The 23,091-nt window shown below is 41.2% G+C and overlaps 1 protein-coding gene across 1 annotated transcript in view; it reads right to left on the bottom strand.

Moving 5' to 3' along the window:
* Window positions 1–23,091, bottom strand: part of LAMB4 (laminin subunit beta 4) — a 107,440-nt gene that overhangs the window by 38,622 nt on the left and 45,727 nt on the right. Inside the window, 8 exon segments of the mRNA XM_058523144.1 lie at window positions 372–529; window positions 1,194–1,425; window positions 2,752–2,802; window positions 2,805–2,894; window positions 4,031–4,208; window positions 17,918–18,038; window positions 18,804–18,919; window positions 20,316–20,501. Of these exon segments, the coding sequence (XP_058379127.1) occupies window positions 372–529; window positions 1,194–1,425; window positions 2,752–2,802; window positions 2,805–2,894; window positions 4,031–4,208; window positions 17,918–18,038; window positions 18,804–18,919; window positions 20,316–20,501 (1,132 nt within the window).

Genomic DNA, 23,091 nt, shown 5'->3' with positions numbered 1-23,091 from the left:
AATTGTTTATGTTATATGTAATGTATATATAACATATATATGTTACTTAATCACATATATATCTTACTTAACATATGTTGATTTTATTTTAAATAAATTAATTTGACTCAAACTCATTTGGTCAGTTAGTTTTCCAGAACATTATTTAAGAACAGTTATAGCTCAGTGGAGTTTTTAATTGTCATTGGTTTTTGAATTATTCAAAGTCTTTTTTTGATAGAGCAGCAATTTACCAAATTGTGTCTTCTTACCATTAACTTATATTATGCACCACTCTTTAGTCCAAGGCAGATAAGTTATGAATGAGTGATCACTTTTCAGATAGTAGTGTGGGACAGAAGAAAAAACCCATCATGAACTACACTGCATACCTGTATAACCTTGAAGACAACTGCAGATTACATCTGAGCCCCACAGATTCTGATAACAGGAATGGGCGAAATACTGATTGCTCGAGGGAACATCTGGACACGGGCAAGGACGGCAGGGCTGTCCTGAAGAATGATTTCCATAGTAACCATCGATGCATCTGTCAAGGCAGTTTCTTTTTACCAAAATGTTCCCAGGAAAAGCCCACATTAGCCAAGGTGGATTTGCTATGCTTTAGGACAGAGAAACTCTCAAAACTCAGTATTTTAGAAGATGCTCATTTGCTCTGTAAATGGATTTTTTGCTTTATATTCAAAGTCTCAAGGTATAGTCATTAAACTCAGTGTAATAGCACTTAATTTACATGTCATATTTCAGGAACATAAAAAGCAAGGTGCCAGGCAAATGCCAGTTATTAATTTAATCAGATATTGTGTGGCTCATAATAAGATGTTTTGTTTTGGTTTTTTTTTGTGAGGAAGGTTAGCCCTGAGCTAACATCTGTGCCCATCTTCCTCTATTTTGTATGTGGGACACCACCACAGCATGACTTGATGAGCGGTGTATAGGTCTGTGCCCGGGATCTGAACCCACAAACCCTGGGCTGCCGAAGTGGAGTGTGAAAACTTAACCACTGCACCACCAGGCTAGCCCCCATAACAAAGATTTTGAAGGACAATGGAATGACATTCTATCTTCCTCACCCATAATCATCATTCTACACTCATATACTGTTGAGTCTCTACTCAATGGTCCTACAGAGAGTGTTGTGAGATCAGAATACAAGAAAAAATTAAAAATACAAGTGCATATGAATTCCATACCTCTCACAGTTTCTTCCAGTTGTAAAACCCCCACAGTTGAAGCTCGACCCTGTCTCTGGATCACAAAGTTCAGCGAGCCCATTACAAAGGCAAGGACGGCAGTTGGGAAATCCAAAATAGCCTGCCAGGCACCCATCACAACGGCGGCCCACCACCTCTCCATAGCAGGGGCACTGTCCTGTTATTTGGTCACATACACTGCTCTTTGAGCCTTGAGGGTGGCAGTGACATGCTAGATAAAGCAAAGAGAACATGTTGGGGTAGGGGCCAGTGGTGTGCTGGCAAAAGAGGTACAGCTCCGATTTGCAGTCCCTAATTTTCCATATCATCCCGATCAGGGTGAAAAAAGCGAGTCTGTAAAGTGCTTAGAACAGAGCCTGGCATGTACTGAGTGCCAGGTGTTTACTAAACAACAATTCACTGATTCATCCAATAAACAGTACATTGTGAACAACTGGGTCTTATAAACATTGTTTACACAGAGGAACTGAACAAGAAACGTGTTTTTAATGACTTGAACTTCCATATATTTTGGAAGTCAAACTTTAAGATTATAAAAAATGTGAGAACACTTTTCAGGATAGTCAGATTTTTCTTTTTCCTAGACGAGATACCAGGAGAGGCTCAATCCTTCTCTGGCAAATTGTTGAATCCTTTGAGCCAGTCTTGCCTATACAAAAATGTGATGCCTGTTTACAGGGTGGTACACAGAAGAACTGTTTGCTCCTTTGTGTATATCCCTTTGTGTATCTCAAGCACTTCATAATTTTTTTTCAAGAAAAGGAAAGAAGAGCAATAATGGACCTAAGCGCCGTTTTCTGGGTAGGCAATGCCCAGGAAGGTATGCCATCTCTCTGAATCATGGCTGAAAAGATGTGTTCGCCTACCTGAAAGGAGAATTCATCTACCTGGAGGTTTTCATGGTTCCTAAGGCAGGTTTCTATGGGGAACAGAACTTTCACTAATGGTTTACATCGTGAACAGAGAACTATACACCCCGAACATGACAGCCCTGAGAACTGAATTACCAACTACAGATGAAGCCCTGCCTAAGCCCTTATTAACAGGTGGCTTATGAAATGAGTTCCAAGGCTATTTGCAAGCCCAGCATCAGAAAGGGTAATATCCTGGTGACAGTGTCATCCCCTTTCTTGCCTTCCCAATCTCATCGTTGTTTTAGCCTTTCCAGCCACTGGGCGTCCATGCCAGATCATAAAGCTGGGTTTGCACAGCCAACTCCCTTCCCGGTGTTCCCGTATTCCACCTGGACTACCATCTATTTGATACAGACTGCAAACTCCCAGGAGCATGGACCACGTTTTTATCATCACTCATGGTTCCTAACAGAGGTCTGTACACAATCGGTGCCCTTTGAACGGGTGAATGAAGTACGGTAGAAAAATCCTCAGTACATTTTATCTACATAGACAGACAGTCTGAATAATGTAGTCAAATTCCCAATCCCTTCCCTTTTTAAACTCCCCACGTTGATTTTCCTGCCATCAAAACTTCAAGGCTGTGACCAAGTGTGTTTCCCAATCTGCTTTTTGCTACGTACAGTGACAGCCATGATGCCCCAAACCGTAGCTTCCTGCTGAGCACCTGTCACGCAGCGCCCGGCCACACGAGGCTTACACTGGCATTGGCCTCCCAGTCGGCTGCAGCTGGGCCCCACTGAGCCCTGGGGGTGACACTTGCAGGCTGCAGGGAACAAAAGGAAGTCAGAGGTGAAGGAAGTGACAGAAGAGCCCCTCGTCCTGTTAGCAGCTTTCGGTCACCTCTCCTTCATTTAGTACCTCTCTAGTCCTTAACTCCCTCATCTGTTACAGCAGGATACTATAGGATCTACCTCACGGGATTAGAAGGATTAGAGACAATAATGCCTGCGAAGTACTTAGAACAGTGTTTGGCACCTAGTAGGTGCTCAATAAACATTACATAATAAACCTAACAATAAACGTTACTTAACACGTTAATGAAAGGCTTAAAAATTGTTTTAATAATTAATTGTTCCAATGTAATCATTATTATTGATATTGTTATTACTTCATTCCTGATGATCTATGTTGGTGCTGGACTATTCCTTTGATTTTCCGTTTTCCATATCTTGCAGGAGATTGTGGGCGTCCTGCAGCCATAGCCCAGCAGCATAATGGAGAAAGCATTTGCCTGGAACTCAGGGAGCCCAAGCTCTCAGGGAAGCTGTCACTCTGTAGCAGTGGTTCCCAACTAGAGGGAGATTTTGCCCCCAGGGCACATACGACAAAGTTCGGAGACATTTTTGGATGTCACAAGTAGGGGGAGGGTGTTACTGGTATCGGGTGGGCAGAGGGTAGGGATGCTGCTGACCATCCTGTAATGCACAGGACAGCCCCACCCCCCAACAAAGTAATATCTAGCCCCAAATTCAAAAGATCTGAACTAAGAAACCCTGCTCTCTATAGCTTAGTGAAATGGACAAGTTAGCTAATGTTTCTGGAGCCTAGTAGTCTCATTTATTACATGAAAGTGTGGGGATGAAAGAAGTTGTTTAGACTTCATTCCAGCCCTAAAATTCCAGGATTCCAAATGAATATTTTAGGACCATTGTTCCAGCAATCTAGCATCCCAATGCTAGATTGGGAGCTGCAAAGCTCCTCTTTTATACACTCACAGTACTGCATTATGATTCCAACACGTCAGCAGACTGCTCTGTGTATGTAATCATTGGGCAATTGGTATTTACACTGGTTGTATTGGAGCAGATGTTAAAATAAATTAAATCGATTCACTCACGTTCCAAAAAGCATTTGTAGAGATAGCAGTGCTTCAGTAGAGCCCATTAGCTAGACACTCACCCACGGCCCCATTGTGCAGCCTGGCAGACGCGCTGACTATAAGCCTTTCACACGCACCAGGGAGCACCTGAGGTCTCGCTTCTGAGGCAATTTCAACGCAGTTGTGCAGCTGATATTCATCTAAATCCTGCTTGCTGCAGAAATTCTCCAGTGAATTGATTTGGGGAATAAGACCAAGCTTTTGAAATAATGAGAAAAGAAGACTTATGTTCATAACTGTCTATTATTCAAGATTCTAGTTATGAAAATAAATAGATCTATGAGAATAATGGTTGCAAAGAGACTCAATTTAATCTTTTAAATTGCTTACGACTCAAGATTTTAAGATTTTCAATTTGTTTAAGAAATGTTTAAATATTTACACTTACTGACTTATGGCAAAGAAAATAAAATAGGCCTTTATCTTTTTACTGTCATTATTATATTTTTAACTTGCTAATACATTTATCTTAGATTTGAAAGAGTTCTAAGTAGGCTACTTATGAGAAATTAAGAAATTATGGCTTATTGCACTCTAATTCCACAAAATTCTCCTTTAAAAAGTTTCGTCTTTTTCAATTACATATAACAGTGGTGTTCTACATCAAACTATATATGCCTCTTGGATATTCACAGAATAGATTAACATATCAAAGGCTCTGAGAAGTCCTGCAAGAAAGATATTTTTTTAAACTCAGTGTTTCCACACTTATTTAATCGTTTGGTTCTGTGTTCAAATACTACTTCCTAACATCCCATAAAATCGATATTTCACAGATGCATTTTGGGAATTGCTGGCTTAGACCACACAGCTTTATGGGGACAAATGCATCGTTATAAATTTATTCTCAAAGAGGAATCATCTATAGTTTAATATCTATGTAAAGAAAGGCTATACAGTTATATTTCTTGAGAAGATTTTTTCTAAGTTATATCCTAATACTATTTAAAATGTTTATTAATGGCTTAGATGACATAGTAGAGGACATTGTCAGTACAGCAGATTATTCACACCAAGTGGGTCATTTTGAACAACCGGTGGAAAAAACAGCATTGAAAACAAGTTTAATTCAGCAGGTCAAGTTAGGAAAGTGAGCCGATGGCACAGACAAGTCTCCCCTGGTCTTTTCTCTTTGTCCATTCTGAAACTAGTTTCCGTGGTCCTTTACTTCAGCCCTCTCCAGTTCTTCTGTGTGTCCTTTGACCCACTAGCGGGCAGAATGGCAACCCTGGCTGACTATTTCAGTGTCTCCGCTCCTCCCCCCATAACCTCATTCTCCCCACACTGCCGGCACGTGTCACTGCTTCCTGTTCCTCTCACTTCACAGAGAACACAGATCCCAGTGAGGGCACTGGAGCCTTCTGCTTCCTGCCCCCCTAACTCCTGTCTCACAGGCGCCACCCCATCCCTGACTCCCTGGCCTCATGAAGAAGAGGCAGACAGTGGAAGAGGTCTCCCCTGTCCTCCCCTCTGCCCTCAGGACACTTTTCCGTGGATTGTGCTTTCTTTCTTTAATCTATTCTTTTCAACTGGCATTTAAATGTGCTTAAATCTCTCTCATCTGTAAAATCACCTCCTTGATCTCATATATTCCTCCTGCCACTGCCCCGTCTCTGCTCCTTGACTCCTTGACAGCCAATTTCTTTTCTTTTTTCTTTTTTTTTTGACAGGAAGATGAGCCCTGAGCTAACATCCATGCCAATCCTCCTCTTTTTGCTGAGGAAGACTGGCCCTGGGCTAACATCCATGCCCATCTTCCTCCACTTTATATGGGATGCGGCCACAGCATGGCCTGACAAGTGGTGGGTCGGTGCACGCCCGGGATCTGAACCAGCAGAGTGCGCGCACTTAACCGCTATGCCATGGGGCTGGCCCCAACAACAAAATTTCTTGAAAAATTGTTTCCTTGCCAATCTCACTGCCTCCTCTCCCATTTACTCTTCACACCAGTGTGATATCTCTTCCCACACCCATCCCTAAATGTTGGGGTTCCTCAGGGTTCTCTCATCAGCCCCCTTCTTATTCCACACCCACTCCCTAGGTGACCTTGACAACGCTGTGTCTTTGGTTACCATCCATAGATTTGTGACGTCTGAATTGACGTCTCCTGCCCCCATCTCAGTTGTGGCCTTCAGATCTGCACAGATAAGCCTATTGGCTGTCCCACACGCACTGCAAACCAAACACACCTGAAACCTGCTTTCCTTCCTGCACTCAGGAAATAATGCCACCATCTGCCAAGCTGCTCGGTGTAGAAGCAGACGGTCATCTGTGAACCCTGCTTCTTCATCATCAACACTCCCCACCCCACATCCCACACATCAAATCAATCACAAACCTGGTCAATCGGACCTCTTGAATGTGTCTAGGATGCGTTTACTGCTCTTCATTCCCCTGTTCACTTCCCTAATTTAGGCCACCTAGCTGACCGTAGTGACAGCCCAACAGAAGTCCCATCTTCCACTCTTGGAACCCATCTCCCTCCCCTATCAATTTTCTACCTTATAAAAATAGTGATTCTTTAAAAGGCAGTTTGTTCACGTAATCTCCTCCTTACAAAAGTTCAGTGGCTTCCCATTGCCTTAGGATAAAATCCAAACTCAATCTCTTTTCATTCCGCTACCCCCTCAACCTCTCAGCCCAGTGGTTCTCAGTATGAGAGGTATCGCCCCCCGGGGGATGTTTTGGAAATTCCAAGGGGTGGTTTTGGTTGTCCTGGCACTTGGGGGAGATGTGTTACTGCCATTTCATGGGTGGGGATCAGAAATGCTAGACATTCTCACAAAAAGGAAAATCATCCCATGTCTCCTACAGTTTTTGAATGTTCCATTGAACATCCACGAAGGAGAAATTCCTGTTTCTAATCATGAGTTGAAAGCCTTACTCCACGTTTTTAAAACATGTTAAACATGTTTACAACACATCTGCTTTCATGGCTGTCTCATGTATAGTGATTCTACATGTATAAGCATCTCCCTACCTCATTATGTCTTCTGGTGTGTTCATGCCTGTGCATATACATATCGAAGTACAAATTATTTCTTTATAAATTACTTTCCTTTTATTTCTCTTTCATATTTGCACGTTCCATTAGTATCATTTGAGAGTTACATGTGCAGATAGGCTATAAAGCCTATGAATTTCATTTCAGGAGAGTAAAGAGTGTAATAAAATATTTGTAATAAAAAGGGGAGGTTGGGTCAGCTAAGGTTGAGAACCACTGCTTGAGCCACATTGTCATTTTCAGTTCAGTGACCTGTCACATCTCCCAGCACCTCTCACACTGTGCCGTCATTTCCTGTGTAATTGTCTGCCTCTCCCCTTTAGAGAGTAAGCCCCGCATGTCAGGGAAGGTACTTGTCTGGTTTACACCTGCACCTACCACAGTGTCTAATTTATAACAAGTGCTTCATAAAAATTTGTTTCATAAGGAAGTATATATACATTTCTAGTCTTGTATCTCTAAGTTGATACTAAAACGACTCTGCATTCTCCAAACATAAGTTAAGTAGGGAGAGATGTGGAAGAAAGCCAGATGGGCTAGGGTTGGGATGCGGGCAGCCAACTAGGGATTAATTACAGTTATTGGTCTGAGCCAGTTTAGAGTTGGCCATTCCTACACCAAGCAGACAGAACAGATGACAAGAGTCCCTGTCAGCTATAGGATTTTGTAATGCCATGACCTATTTCTTCTCCTAGAAACTTATAAGAACTTTATGTTTACCAAGTATAGTCCACTCTTTAAAAGAAGAATGTCAGTTTGATAGTCTAGAATGCCTAATATACTTTTGACTCTAAACACATTTTATGGAAGCATGTATCATGTAACCAGGGTGACTGAAAAATTTTTAACTATCTCACTATGCTTGCCAAACAAACAAAGGGTATTTGAGCAGAAGGAGCATCCAGGTTGAGCAAAGCTTTCATCTGCTCTTCTTGGGAATGCATCATAGTCCTGCTTGCAAATGTTAATCTGTCTGCAGAGAAGAATGAACTTTGAAAGGGCCAAGTCCCAAGCAGTCAAGTATCTTCCCAGAGCAGCAAAATCGGTGGTGTGGAAATTATTGCATTAGTCTGTAATTATAAAATGCAGAACGACTTTCTCCTACTGGGCATCCTGGGTCAAGGACTACAGGGGGCAATACAGGTACCCTGCTCGGATCTTCCCATCTGCCAGCTGCTATGGCGTTGGCTGCTAAAGGCTCACTGCTGTCCCCTTCTCCTGACAATTAGACTCAGCCACCTTGTCCAGGAGTTAATGCACTCACTGGGGACAGGGGTGGGGTGGTGAGACTGTAGCCAATGACTCAGGCACAGATAGGCCACCACTTTGCCTCCAGGTGGAACCAACTCTGTGGTGCATTCATGCTCCAGAGCTCCCTGCGGGGTTAGGCGGAAGCCATACCTTGGTGGATACCACACCCTTGCTTGGTTCCTTCTCCTGTCCTCTCCTATTCCCCTCCCTCCTCTTCTCCTGCAAGCACAACCTCCGTAAATCAGGTGCACCTGAGCCCCTGTATCAGCTTCAGCTTCTAGGAAGTCTGACCTACAACAGGGAGCTAGGGCCTCTTCTGAGGTTTCTGACAGTTTGCCAAGAACAGGTTGCTCTTTTAATTTTTATTCAAGTTGCAAGGTTTTCATAGCTACATATAAGAGAACAATTGTGTGAAAACTGATCAAATGGATATATTTTTAAGTTAATTTCAAATTATCCGTTTATATTATGCATCTATAAAACATCATTGCAATGACTTAGTTTACACGCCTGTCTTCTGTATCAGTGTGAGAATTCTTTGTGGGCAAGAAGCATACTTTACACCCCAGGCCCCAACACAGTGTCTGGCCCACATACACTCTGTGAGTGGGTGATGAGTGGATAATTTGGAGGGATGCATTTAAAACACGTCAAGTGATAATCTTTGGAATTTACAAAGTTTAGAAATATTTAGGATATGGATTTAAAATGAGGAGTACCTTGGCTCTTATACATTTGAGTGTCATGACTGTTATTATTATTATAATAACATCCCTTTGTCATTTAAGACTTACTTATTTTCTTCTTTTCCCTTTCTTTGCCAAACTTTTAGCTTTTTTCCCTGAATTAAACCTGTTGGATTTGATTTTCTTTCATTGTAACTCATATGCTGGTTCACGAGCACAGTTGTGCTGAAAGCTCCTCAGCAGAGAGTATGAATTATGTGGATAGAAAAATCACGAGAGTTTAAATTTCCTATTCAAGAGTTTGTTTATACTTTTCACTTCACTTCTACCATAATATGGTAGAACATCTCCACAATGTTACACGGCCCTCAGGGTGCAAGATTTAGACCATCTTTGTTTAAGGCTGCCAGTAAAATACAAATCACCCAATTAAAACTGAATTTCAGAGAAACAATAAATAATTTTTTAGTATGTCTCATGCAATATTGAGGGCAATATTTGGGACATATTTATATGATATTCAAATATAAGTGGGTGCCTTGTTTCTTTCTTATCTCCCTCCTTCCGTCCCTCTCCCCCACCCTCCTTTCCTTCTTTCTTTCATTTTTGCTAAATCTTGCAATCCTACCTTTGGTAAAATAATCTTAAAACAATGGCTTTTTTTTGATGTTATACCAGCTGAACTTGAATAAAATCTAAGATACACCATCCTCATATTGAAGTCTATAATGGATGAAATAACAGAGTTCCAGGGTATAAATTTAAAATGTTTGATGGTTAAAAATTGAACTTTGAAGACACAATTCACAAAATACAGATATACAACTAATTAAATCAGGGGTTGAAAAATTTCTTGTAAAAGGCCAGATAGCAAATATTTTTGGCTTTGCCGCCATAAGGTCTCTTGCAATTACTCAACTCTGCTTTTGTAGCATGAAAGCAGCCGTAGATGATACGTAAACAAATGGGCACGGCTGTGTCCCAATAAAACTTTGTAGGCTGTAGTTTGCTAATTAAGTCATGATATTAGAAGATTCTCACAAATACTTAACATACAATTTTAACAAAGCAATTCGGTTTTTATCTACAAAATTACTTTAAAAAATCCAACACACCAATGGCTAGAGAAGTCAAGATGGTGGTGTAGGCAGACTCTGAACTCACCTCCTCCCGCAGACACAGCCGATTTACAACTACCCTTGGAAAAATTACCTGAGAGAGAACTGAAAACCAGAGAAGAGGAACTCCTGCAACAAACGACAATCCTAATTGAGGGGGAAGAGGCAGAAATTCCCTTCTGGAGAGAAAAAACACCACCTTCACAAGCCACAGTGCCTCATGGCCGCCTGGGAGCAGCCCACAGGTCCGCAGCCCTCCCCAGAGGAGCCAGGCCCTGAGCCGGGGAGCGCCCCCGCTATAGGCATTTTTTGGACCCAGTACAATGGAGCTGAGTGGCATAATATCTGACTTTGCTTGCTACTGCCAACATTGGGGAGTACCCCCAGAAAAGCTGGTTCACAAAGAAATTAAAGCTGGCTCTTAAAGGGCCCACGCACAAATTCACCCACCTCGGAAAGCAACCTAAAATCACCAAAGAAAGGTGCACAGTCCTTTGGTGAAAAGAGACTACCTGATAGGCTCTGAGCGCATCTCAGTGAGAGGTGAGACCTCTCCAGGGACTGGGACATTGGCAGCGGCCAGTGTTGTGGCCTGGTGTGGGCGTGCTGACACAGACTTTGGCAGACGCCATTGGAGCTCTCCCTGGAGCCTGCTACCCCAGGGTCTGCCCCACCTAATAGAGCACCAATTTAATCCAGCTCAGCCAGGGAAGGCAGCCCACCCTAGGGACAGGCCCCACCTAACAACAAGCCCACAGGCAACTTATGGGCCTGCATAGATTGGTGACTGGATTCTCCAAAGCCTGGCAACTGGGTCCATCTCTGTGGGGCAGGGCGTGCACAAGGAGCAGGTGAAGAGTGTGGGGCATTGGTGGAGTGTGTGGGGCTCCCACCTTGGAGAGACTGGGTCCACTTCAGGGGGTTGGGGTGTGCATGTGGGGCAGGACTGTGTTGACTGTGTGTGTGGACTTGTGGGTGGTGGGGCTTGTCAGCAGCAAAAGACTTCTGCTTCTCAAAAACCCACACAGGGGATTGGCCCTACCTTCCAAAGCCTGAAACAATTGGGTCCCCCAGCTCCACCCAGCTGCAATCCTCAGAGAGCTGACAAGAGCCTTATAGGCCAGAGGCTCACAGCAATTGTAAGCCCCTGAGCCTAACAACAAGCCACGCTGGGGGCCTACTCACTTAAAAGAAAAACTGCAACAGGAATGTGCTATTAGACCTTGCAGCCAACTGTGCTGGGGCTCCCCACACCCAATAAAGAGACTGAAGGGCCCACAACAACTAGACACAGCTGAGCGATACAACCAGCTGGACAGGAGGACAGCTCAGCCTCCCTGGGTACCTATGGGAAGAGCAACTCCACCACAACAGAAGGACACATGTAATTCACACAGGGGTCACTCCTGGAACATTTGGAACTGGTGATGAGAGGGAAGCACACTGCCGGGCCTCATAAGGCATCACTTATATAAGGTCACCTCTCCAAGATCAAGAGACATAGCTGACCTACCTAATACTTAGAAACAAGCACAGGGAAAGAGGCAAAATGAGGAGGCAAAAGAACAAGTTCCAAGTAAGGGAACGGGACAAATCCCCAGAACTAAATGAAACAGAAATGAGCAACCTACCCGACAACAAAGAGTTCAAACAAAGAGTGTCAGGATGCTCACTGGTCTTGGGAGAAGAATGGATGAACTCAATGAGAAAGTCAACAAAGAAATGGAAGATATAAAAAAGAACCAATCAGAAACGAAGAATACAATACTGGAAATGAAAAATTCATTAGAGGGACTCAAGGGCAGAGTAGAGGATACAGAAGAACGGATCAGTGAGCCAGATGAAAGACTAGAAGAAATCACCTAAGCTGAACAGATAAAAGAAAAAAGAATTAAAAAGAGTGAGGACAGTCTAAGGGACCTCTGGGACAACATCAAGCACACTAACATCCATGTTATAGGTGTCCCAAAAGGAAAAGAATGAGACAAAGGGGCAGAGAATCTATTTGAAGAAATAATAGCTGAAACCTTCCCTAAGCTAAGGAAGGAAACAGACATCCAGGTACAGGAAGCACAGAGAGCACCAAACAAGATAAACCGAAAGAGGTTCACACCAAGACACATCATAATTAAAATGTCCAGAATTAAAGATAAAGAGAGAATCCTAAAAGCCGCAAGAGAAAGACAAGTTACATGCAAAGGAAACCCCATGAGGCTATCAGCTGACTTCTCAGCAGAAACCTTACAGGCTAGAAAAGAGTGGCATGATATATATAAAGTGCTAAAAGGAAAAAACCTACAGCCAAGAATACTCTACCTGGCAAGGTTATCATTCAAAATGGAAGGAGAGATGAAAAGTTTCCCAGATAAGCAAAAGTTAAAGGAGTTTGTCAGCAGAAACCGGTTCTACAAGAAACGCTAAAGGGATTTATCTAAGAGGGAAAGAGAAGACCACAAATAGGAAAAATTATCTATTTCCATGATAAGAGGGTAACAGACACAAATGCACAAAAAAGAGGTTAGATATGATATCCAAAATATGAAATGTGGGAGGAGAGGAGTTAAAGAGTAGAGCTTTCAGACAGAGGTCAACCGAAAGAGACTATCAACTTAATATAGATTGCTATATATGTAGGTTACTGTATATGAATCCCATGGTGATCACAAACCAGAAACCTATAATAAATACACAAAAACTAAGAGAAAGGAATGCAAACATAATATACTAAAGAAAGCCATCAAAGCACAAGGGAAGAGAGCAAGCAAAGAAGAAAGAAACAGAGAAGAACTACTAAAACACTAAGAAAAAAAAAAGTTAAAAAATGGCAGTAAGGACATACTTATCAATAACTACTTTAAACGTCAATGGACTAAATGCTCCAGTTAAAAGGCATAGGGTGGCTGACTGGATAAAAAAACAAGACCCGTATATATGCTGCATAGAAGAGATACACTTCAGACCTAAAGACACAAACTGAAAGTGAAGGAATGGAAAAAGATACTCCATGCAAATGGCAATGAAAAGAAAGGTGGGGTAACAATAGTCATATCACACAAAGTAGACTTTAAAACAAAAACTGTAACAAGAGTCAAAGAAGGGCACTACATAATGATCAAGGGGACAATCCAACAAGAGGATATAACACTTGTAAATATCTATGCACACAACGTAGGAGCACATAAATATATAAAGCAATTATTAACAGACATAAAAGGAGAAATAGACAGTAACACAATAATAGTAGGGGACTTGAACACTCCACTTACACCAATGGATATCATCCAAACAGAAGATCAATAAGGAAACATTGGCCTTAAATGACATACTAGAACAGATGAACCTAGTAGATATATACAGAACATTCCTCCAAAAACCAAAGAACACACATTCTTTTCAAATGCACATGGAACATTCTCCAAGACTGATCACACATTAGGCCACAAAACAAGTCTCCATAAATTTAAGAAGATTGAAATAATACCAAGCATCTTTTCTGACCACAACGGTGTGAAACTAGAAATCAACTATAGGAATAAAAACAGAAAGGCCACTACTATTTGGAGATTAAACAAAATGCTACTGAACAATGATTGGGTCAATGAAGAAATCAAAGGAGAAATCAAAAAATACCTGGAGACAAATGAAAAAGAAAACACGACATGCCAGAATTTATGGGATATAGCAAAAACAGTTCTAAGAGGGAAGTGTATAGCAATGCAGGCCTATCTCCACAAACAAGAAAAATCTCAAATAAACAATCTAACAGCACACCTAAAGGAACTGGAAAAACCCAAAGAAACAAAGCCCAAAATCAGTAGAAGAAGGGAAATAATAAAAATCAGAGCAGAAATAAATGAAATAGAAACTAAAAAAAAATAGAAAAAATTAATAAAACCAAGAGCTGGTGTGTTGAAAAGATAAACAAAATGGACAAACCCTTAGCTAGACTCACTAAGAAAAAAAGAGAGAAGGCTCAAGTAAGTAAAATCAGAAATGAAAGAGGAGAAATTACAACAGACACCTCAGAAATACAAAAGATTATAAGAGAATACTATGAAAAGCTATATGCCAACAAATTGGATAATCTAGAAGAAATGGATAAATTCTTAGAATCATATAACCTTCCAAAACTGAATCAAGAAGAAATAGAGAATTTGAATAGACCAATCACCAGTAAGGAGATCGAAACAGTAATCAAAAACCTCCCCCAAAATAAAAGTCCAGGATCAGATGGCTTCCCTGGTGATTTCTACCAAACATTCAAAGAAGACTTAATACCTATCCTTCTCAAACTCTTCCAAAAAATTGAAGAGGAGGGGAAGTTCCCTAGCTCATTCTATGAAGCCAACATTACCCTGATACCAAAACCAGAAAGGACAACACAATAAAAAGAAAATTACAGGACAATATCACTGATGAACATCGAGGCAAAAATCCTCAACAAAATACTAGCAAATCGCATACAACAGTATATTCAAAAGATTATACACCATGATCAGGTGGGATTTATTCCAGGGATGCAGGGATGGTTCAACATTCACAAATAAATCAACATGATACACCACATTAATAAAATGAAGAATACAAATCACATGATCATCTCAATAGGTGCAGAGAAAGCATTTGACAAGATACAGCATCCATTTATGATAAAAACTCTCAATAAAATGGGTATAGAAGGAAAGTACCTCAACATAATAAAGGCCATATATGACAAACCCACACCTAATATCATCCTCAATGGTGAAAAACTGAAAGCTATCCCTCTAAGAACAGGAACCAGACAAGGATGCCCACTCTCACCACTCCTATTTAACATAGTATTGCAAGGCCTAGCCAGAGCAATCAGGCAAGAAAAAGAAATAAAAGGGATCCAAATCAGAAAGGAAGAAGTGAAACTGTCACTATTTGCAGATGACATGATTTTATATATAGAAAACCCTAAAGAATCTACCAGAAAACTTTTAGAATTAATAAATATGGTAAAGTTGCAGGATACAAAATCAACATACAAAAATCAGTTGCATTTCTATACACTAACAACAAAGCAGCAGAAAGAGAAATTAAGAATACAATCCCATTTACAATTACAAGAAAAAGAATAAAATACCTAAGAATAAACCAAAGAGGTGAAAGATCTGTACACTGAAAACTATAAAACATTGTTGAAAGAAATTGAAGAAGACACAAAGAAATGGAAAGATATTCCATGCTCTTGGATTGGAAGAATTAACATAGTTAAGATGTCCATGTTTCCTAAAGCAATCTATAGATTCAGTGCAATCCCTATCAAAGTTCCAACAACATTTTTCAAAGAAATAGGACAAAGAATCCTAAAATTTATATTGAACAACAAAAGAACCCGAGTAGCCAAAGGAATCCTGAGAAAAAAGAACAAAGCTGGAGGTATCACACTCCCTGATTTCAAAATATACTACAAAGCTATAGTACGCAAAACAGCATGGTACTGGCACAACAACAGACACATAGATCAATGGAACAGAATTGAGAGCCCGGAAATAAACCCACACATCTAAGGAGAGCTAATTTTCAACAAAGGAGCCAAGAACATACAATGGAGAAAGGAAAGTCTCTTCAACAAATGATGTTGGGAAAACTGGACAGCCCCATGCAAAAAAAATGAAAGTAGACCATTATCTTACACCATACACAAAAATTAACTCAAAATAGATTAAAGACTTGAATGTAAGACCCGAAACCATGAAACTTCTAGAAGAAAACATAGGTACTACGCTCTTTGACATTGGCGTCAGCAACATATTTTCAAGCACCATGTCTGACTGGCCAAGAGAAACAATAGAAAAAATAAACAAATGGGACTACATCAAACTGAAAACCTTCTGCACAGTGAAGGAAACCATCAACAAAACGAAAAGACAATCTAACAATTGGGAGAAGATATTTGCAAACCATGTATCTGATAAGGGGTTAATCTCCAAAATATATAAAGAACTCATACATCTCAACAACAAAATAACTAACAACCCAATTAAAAAATGGGCAAAAGACCTGAACAGGCATTTCTCCAAAGAAGATATATGGATGGCCAACAGGCACATGAAAAGATGTTCAACATCATTAACTATCAGGGAAACGCAAATCCAAACTACAATGTGATATCACCTCATGCCAGTCAGAATGGCTATATTTAACAAGACAGGAAACATCAAGTGTCGGAGAGGATGTGGAGATAAGGGAACTCTCACACACTGCTGGTGGGCATGCAAACTGGTGCAGCCACTATGGAAAACAGTATGGAGAGTCCTCAATAAGGATAGAACTACCATACAATCCAGCTACTCCACTGCTGGGTGTTTATCTAAAGAACATGAAAACACGAATGCGTAAAGATACATGCACCCCTGTGTTCATTGCAGCATTATTCACAATAGCCAAGACTTGGAAGCAACCTAAGTGCCCATCAAGGAACGAATGGATAAAGAAGATGTGGTATATATACACAATGGAATACTACTCAGCCATAAGAAACGATGAAATCCAGCCATTTGTGACAACATGGATGGACATTGAGGGTATTATGCTAAGCGAAATAAGTCAGAGGGAGAAGGTCAAATATCATATGATCTCACTCATAAGTAGAAGGTAAAAACAGCAACACACAAACACATAGAGACAGAGATTGGATTAGTGGTTACCAGAGGGGAGGAGGGGAGGAGAGGAGGCAGAATGGCAAAAGGGATGATTAGGCACATGTGTGTGGTAATGGATTGTAATTAGTATTTGGGTGGTGATCATGATGTAATCAACGCAGAAATAGAAGAATAATGATGTACACCTGAAATTTATACAATGTTACAAACCAGTGTTACTCCAATAAAAAAATAAATTAAAAAATTTTTAAAAATGCAACACAATTCTATACAGTTGTGCTGAAAGTGGGATGAAACTGGTACTTTCATACATTACCAATGATCCTGAAAATTAACTGGAAAACATCTTCCAGAAAATAATTTAACAGGTTATTTCAAGAGCCACAAAACCCTGGATAAAATAGGACTATATTTCAAAACATTTAAAAAATCCATACCAGTTATACATAGTAGTGAAAAATAGAAGAAACTTAAAATGACCACGAGTAGGGGAATATATAAGTAAATTAAATCTTAAATTTACTCAGTGACCCAACACTTCCCACTGACAAGCCTGGGCCAGAAGTAAGCACAGAACGAGATGTTTGGAAAGAACATCTGTGGCCCAACTCTATGGGGGAAAGATGCTGGAAGAAGTCACTCAAGGAAATATCATATGCTTCCTAAAAATGATAAAACTACTTAAGCACCATAAGAAAATGCTTATAATATAATGTGAAGTGAAAAAAATCCATATACATACTTGTATGAGCACTCTGAAAGCATAGCATGTGTAAAATGGGAACTTACGAGATGATAATTAAAGTCGTAGAATTTCTTCCCAAACTTTCTGTAATGCCAGTATGCTGTAGAGGCTCAGAGGAGGGACTCTGGAATCAGGCAGTCTGGCTCTGATTCCTGACTCCTCACTCACTAGCTCTGTGATCCTTGTGACTCAGTCCTGTGTTCTGTAAAATGGGGACAATGACAGTACCTACTTCACGGAGTTGTTGTGAAGACTAAATAATAGAATATGTAAAAGACTTCAAATCATTACCGGCACATACAGTTTTGTAAGATCTACATTTTTTATTAGGTTTATAGAGAATGGATGATTTTTATAATGAAATAAATACATTTATACCTCTCAAGAAACACTTCACCAGAGAGTCTAAAATCAGAATTATAATGGAGCCCAGTTTCGAAGGAGGCCCCCACAAAGCTCTGTGATACTTACAGAATCAACCAGGATGTGTGAATGAGCGTGGGACCCTCCCTCCAAAGGCTGGGAAAAATAGACATCTATGGAATATTGCACATCTGGTTCCAAACAGATGGATGTGGGAAGCAGCACGATTCTGTATTAAGAGAAATAAAGCAAAAATTCAGTGACAAAAATACAGTTATATAACCTCAGTGGCCATAATATTTGGTAGTGTTCCACCTGTGCTGTGAAGTGGGTTCCACCGCGGGGCGGAGGTCAGATCTAGGTCTAGACCAGCTCTAGTGGGTCAAGTGGATGGTAGATTCATGCTTGGATTCTCCATGGCTCTTCCACAGGATTGTGCCAAATGGCAAAGCCTTGGAAACCATTAGCTGTGGGTTGTCATAACTACTCTGGGAAAAGGATGGAACAAATTTTCTTCATCCTATCTACGACATTAAAATTAGTGGCCTCAAAATTAGTAGCTTTTTACTTCATAGATTCTCAGCTGTTGAGATAACTCAAGCTGAATATTTTACTCTTTTTCTTGTAGTATTTCACCTTCTCACATCTCAAGGCCACCCGGGGAATGGGAAAGGAACATTCAAGATTTAGAATCAGGAGATCTGGGCTGGAATCCTGGTTCTGCTACACATTAGTGGTGAGACTAGGGCAAGTCATCTAAGTATTCTCATTCTCAATTTCCTCCGCATCTGATGAAGACAGAATCTACCTCATTGATTTGTTGGGAAGATGAAATGTGATATTAAATGTAAAGCATAGTGTAGCACACAGTAAGCACTTAAGAAATGTTACAGTCTGCTTTAATACACCTCTTCTAGTTCCTGGATAAAAATAATTGATAGATGAAGGAGATTCTAAGAAATCTTCAATGTTTGGGGACGGGTCCCAAGCATACCTGGAAGCCGCTGGTAAGGCAAAAGACTGAGGCTTTGGCTGTGGGGTCTTGCGTGTACAGTGCTCACTCCCTCCAGGAGGGTTAACCACGATCTGAACAGCCCAGTCAGCTGTGGACTAGACAGACACGACATAAAAGCATGTCCCGTGAGGTTGTATGCACGAACATACCTAATGGATAGTGCATGGAATCGAATTTGCAACCCATAGCCCACTCGGAAAATAGAATTTTGGAGTTGAAAGAAGTCTTAGAGGTTCCCTGTCAGGCCCAACTCTCTGCTGCCTGAGCTGTGATCCAGGTAGAAAGAATATTATTTCTGGCCATAGCTATAGTCCATGGGCCTGGGAAAACCCTGGCACTCCTGACAGGTCTAGTTTTTAACCTCTGTCTCCCAAAAAGTCGATTAATTCATCATGTTCTTGGATTACAGAACAAAAATAGAAATTTGAAATCCTTCACAAAAGGACATGTACTTTTTTCACATTATTACATAAATATTATTCTATAAATATATTCTATAAATTACATTTAATAATTATTATGTTACTAGATATATTTATATATGTATAAACATATATATATTTATAGCATAGGCTAATTAGCTATACTCTGGAAGCCTTACAATTTGTAAAAGCTTTTTAAAGCTGTCAGAGGTGTCCTCTCTATGGAAAAATTAATAAATATATATTTAATGACTTTCTTGTCATACTCACCAGGTCAAAGTTCACTGGAGTCCCTTGGCTTTCACTTGTAAGTGGGAAATAGAGAATTATGCCACATCAAGAGCTTCAAAGCAGATCAGCAGCTCCGGTCACACGACACAGTGAGCGCTTCCAGAGTATGGTCCCTAGAGGGACTTTGGGGGCTTTGAGACTACCCCCCAGCCATATAAAATATTTTTCAGGGGAGATGGTCTGTGGGGTTTCAGATTATCAAAGAAAATTTCCTGCATAGAAAAGGTTAGGATCTGTTGCTCTAGATCGAGTGTTTCTCTAATTTGGCTTCTATCCTGTCTCAGATATTTCTCAAAAGGCAGGCGGAAGGGGTAGGGAGGCTGTAGGAGGCAGCAGCAGCCTGCTTTTAGTTTTTGTCTTGTTTCAGGGTAAAATCCAAGTGCAAACAAATACTCTTCTGCATCCTTGAGTCTGAATCTCTGCACATATGTTAGTTTATTAAATTTTCAGGAAAAAAGTCCCAGGAGGGCAAGATTTGTGTTATTTTCATTATTTATTGTTCTTACACAAACATTCCATCAGCACTTCCTCAGACTTAAATATATAACTCTAACTTTAGCTTCTCTCCGTGGAATAAAGCACGTGTACACATGGCTCACTGCGTCGCTTTCATATCTTTAGGAAACCTTTGGTTTATAATGCTCTCCAGATGTTCCACTTTTGGCAGATTATTTTATGACGTACCTATCTAGCAAGACTGGAATGGAAACACTTAGCTTGAGAATGTATTTCATTCATTCAGTTTTTTACCACCAAAGAAGTTGGAGTTGAAGGGTACCTGCATTTCATAGCGAATGGCAACGGCGAAGTCCATGGGAAAGGGAATGTTGTTGACAGTAAATCTCAAGCCAGCTCCAGGGAGAACCCTGGCAAATCCAGGTCCAGTCCACGTAACCGGGGTCCCAGGAACTCGCTCTCGGAAAACACCGTGATCAGCAGGCACCTGGCCAAAAGTCACTGAGCCCTAAAATTGGAGAGGAATGTACACAGCTTTGCCTACAATCAAGGCCTGGAAGAGTTCAGAAAAGAAGAAAAACATGTATTTCCTGATGTGTATATGATCCATCTGAGCCACAGGTAAATTATTCCAACCAGGATACAGTCCAGAATACAGCCGAGAATAATGTGCTGAGTCTGCAGCTCTGGAACATACGTTACTGTACGGAATGACTGATTTGAAAGCACTTTACTCTAAGTACTCCACGTGCTAATGGACTGAGCAAATTCCACATGGACGACCTTGGGTTTTCTCAGATACAACTGTGGAGCTCTGGCCAAAATATGAAAAGGAAAATATTCCCATGCCTACTCACAGATTTTCCCTAATTGTGCATGACAGTGAGAAAACCCACATGGATTTATTAGATATTTCTTCCACATAAACATGAGATATGCTCTTCTTCTATCTGCTTGGGGGCATATAAGTACAAAACTCCTAACACACTTGATTGATTAGCATCCCTGCTAGTCTCTGTTCTGGATGTCAGCCTGGGGTCATCTGGACCTTGTAGATAGTGCTTCTTTAATGACTTTTACATCTGCCTCTCCACACTCACAGCCTCCACTGGAATTCCACCTCTTGTTCCTTTCTGCCTGTATTGCTGCAACAATACTCTCTTGGCTGTTCTCTCCATCCTCTCCCTAGTCAAATACGTATTACACACTGCTGCCAACAAGCATTTCAAACGCTTTCTAACTGCCAACAGAATCACGCCCAAATTACTTAGCCTGGAGTTCAAGTTGCTCTGTGATCTACCCCCAAACTACCCTTCATTTGATAAATGTCTATTTAGTAACAATTCAATGCCAGCCTCTGAATTAGGAATGCAAAGATGAAAAGGACAGAGTCCCTGCCACAAAGGAGTTTAGAATCTTGCATTGGAGACAGAAATATAAATAAGAAACTATACTGCCAGGTTAGGTTTCAATAGACAGAGGTATTTGTAAACTCATCTATATGCAACGTTTTTCAAACATTTAAAAAATACTCTCACAATGGCAGTAGACAATGTAGGTGCCCCCTCGGGATCCCCTTTACCTGGTTGGTGCACCCGTGCCCCCGTTGTGGTGTGTGCAGCTTGTAACAGCTCACGTTGCCCCCCTTCTCAGCAGAATTGCCCTCTCACATCCCACCCATCCCCACCCCCCCAGGTAGCTGGTGGCCAACGACTGTCTAATACGAGGGTATATAAGGCTGGTCTGTTGTCTCAAGAGGCAGGACAGCTCTGTCTGCAGCTTATGCTTCTGAGCTCCTCTGGATTCAGAGGATCAGTGGATCAATCCAAGGTTTTTTTCCTTGTGACCACATCTTTCTCTTTCCTCTTCTCTATCTTGTTTCCTTCACTCTCTTGAAGAGTTTTCCTGAAGAACACTTCCTTAATAAATCACATGCACCTGGATCTCGTCTTAGGCTCTGTTTCTAGGGCACCTGACCTGAGACAGTGGGTACCAGACAGTTTACCTAGAAGTAGACTCTGAGATACAGTTCTGGAGGTGGATCATTCTCTGTTCAGCTGGCTATGAGGACCCCAGGGTGAACAGTATGGATGATCCCTGGCATGAAGTAGCAAAACAATTGCTAAAACTGTCACCTGTGGAGAACTGGGACAGGATAAGGGGGAAGGGAAGGCACTGACTTGAGCGATATTTCTGGCATTGAGAGATACGGGGGAAATAGAAATTAGAGGAACTGTGGAAATAGGGGGCTGTGGCTGAATGCCGCTGATGCTTTGATGAGAGAAGATGACAAGCTCAGGGCAATCAATCACCAATTTAAAGCAAAGTATGAGAATCAGAGGGCCTCCTTGGAGGCATTTAAAGAGACTCTCATCTCCTTTAGCTAGAGGCAGGAAGAGCTGAAGACCAGGCACTAGACTCAGATGTGAGATTTGCAGAACTTCAGAGAAAGCTGAATTCTCAGCCTGGTAAGTCACCACTGCCAACATCAGGCCCTTCACAGGGAAGCAGTGGGATCTTGAGATATGGGTCTTGAACCCCAAGGTTCTCCTGAGCACTCTCAGACTACAGAAGTCATCTACTCACCTTTATTGGAAAATAGAGCCCCTCCACTCCATCCCTGCTGCATTTGAAGACAATGCAGAAACCTCAAGTGATGGCAAGTGCCTTAAAAGAAGATGTGTACCTTCCTCAGGATCTGCCTGTACTACCCCTCCTGACCACTTGCCTAATAATTAGGGTCAAGTTTCAGCATGATCTGACTGGGAAAGTGCTGGATATCTGAGAGGGACCTGGCTAACACATACCAGTAGCAACTGGGAGAGAATGGCTGGGTATGGATCCTGAGGGTGCTAGACCAAGGGAGCAGAAAATGAAACAGAATAAGGAGAGTTTGTTGATTTGAGGTCACCAGTGACATAGGATGTAACAGCCTGGCAAGGGCCCTGGAGCTTTGGGAGATGGATCTAATATGTTGCTGGAGTAGCTCTTGGAAGCTTAGCAAAAGTTGTGCCCAGAGTCAATGAAGCAGAGGTGCCAGAACTGCTGCAGCAGGCTGTGGAGGAAGGAATACAAGGCTCAAAGAAGCAGACATGCTA

This window comes from Diceros bicornis, chromosome 3 (genome assembly GCF_020826845.1).
Source record: "Diceros bicornis minor isolate mBicDic1 chromosome 3, mDicBic1.mat.cur, whole genome shotgun sequence".
Lineage (NCBI taxonomy): Eukaryota > Metazoa > Chordata > Mammalia > Perissodactyla > Rhinocerotidae > Diceros > Diceros bicornis.
The sequence above is the reverse complement of the archived record's forward strand: the minus strand, read 5'-3'. Positions and strand labels throughout refer to the sequence as shown.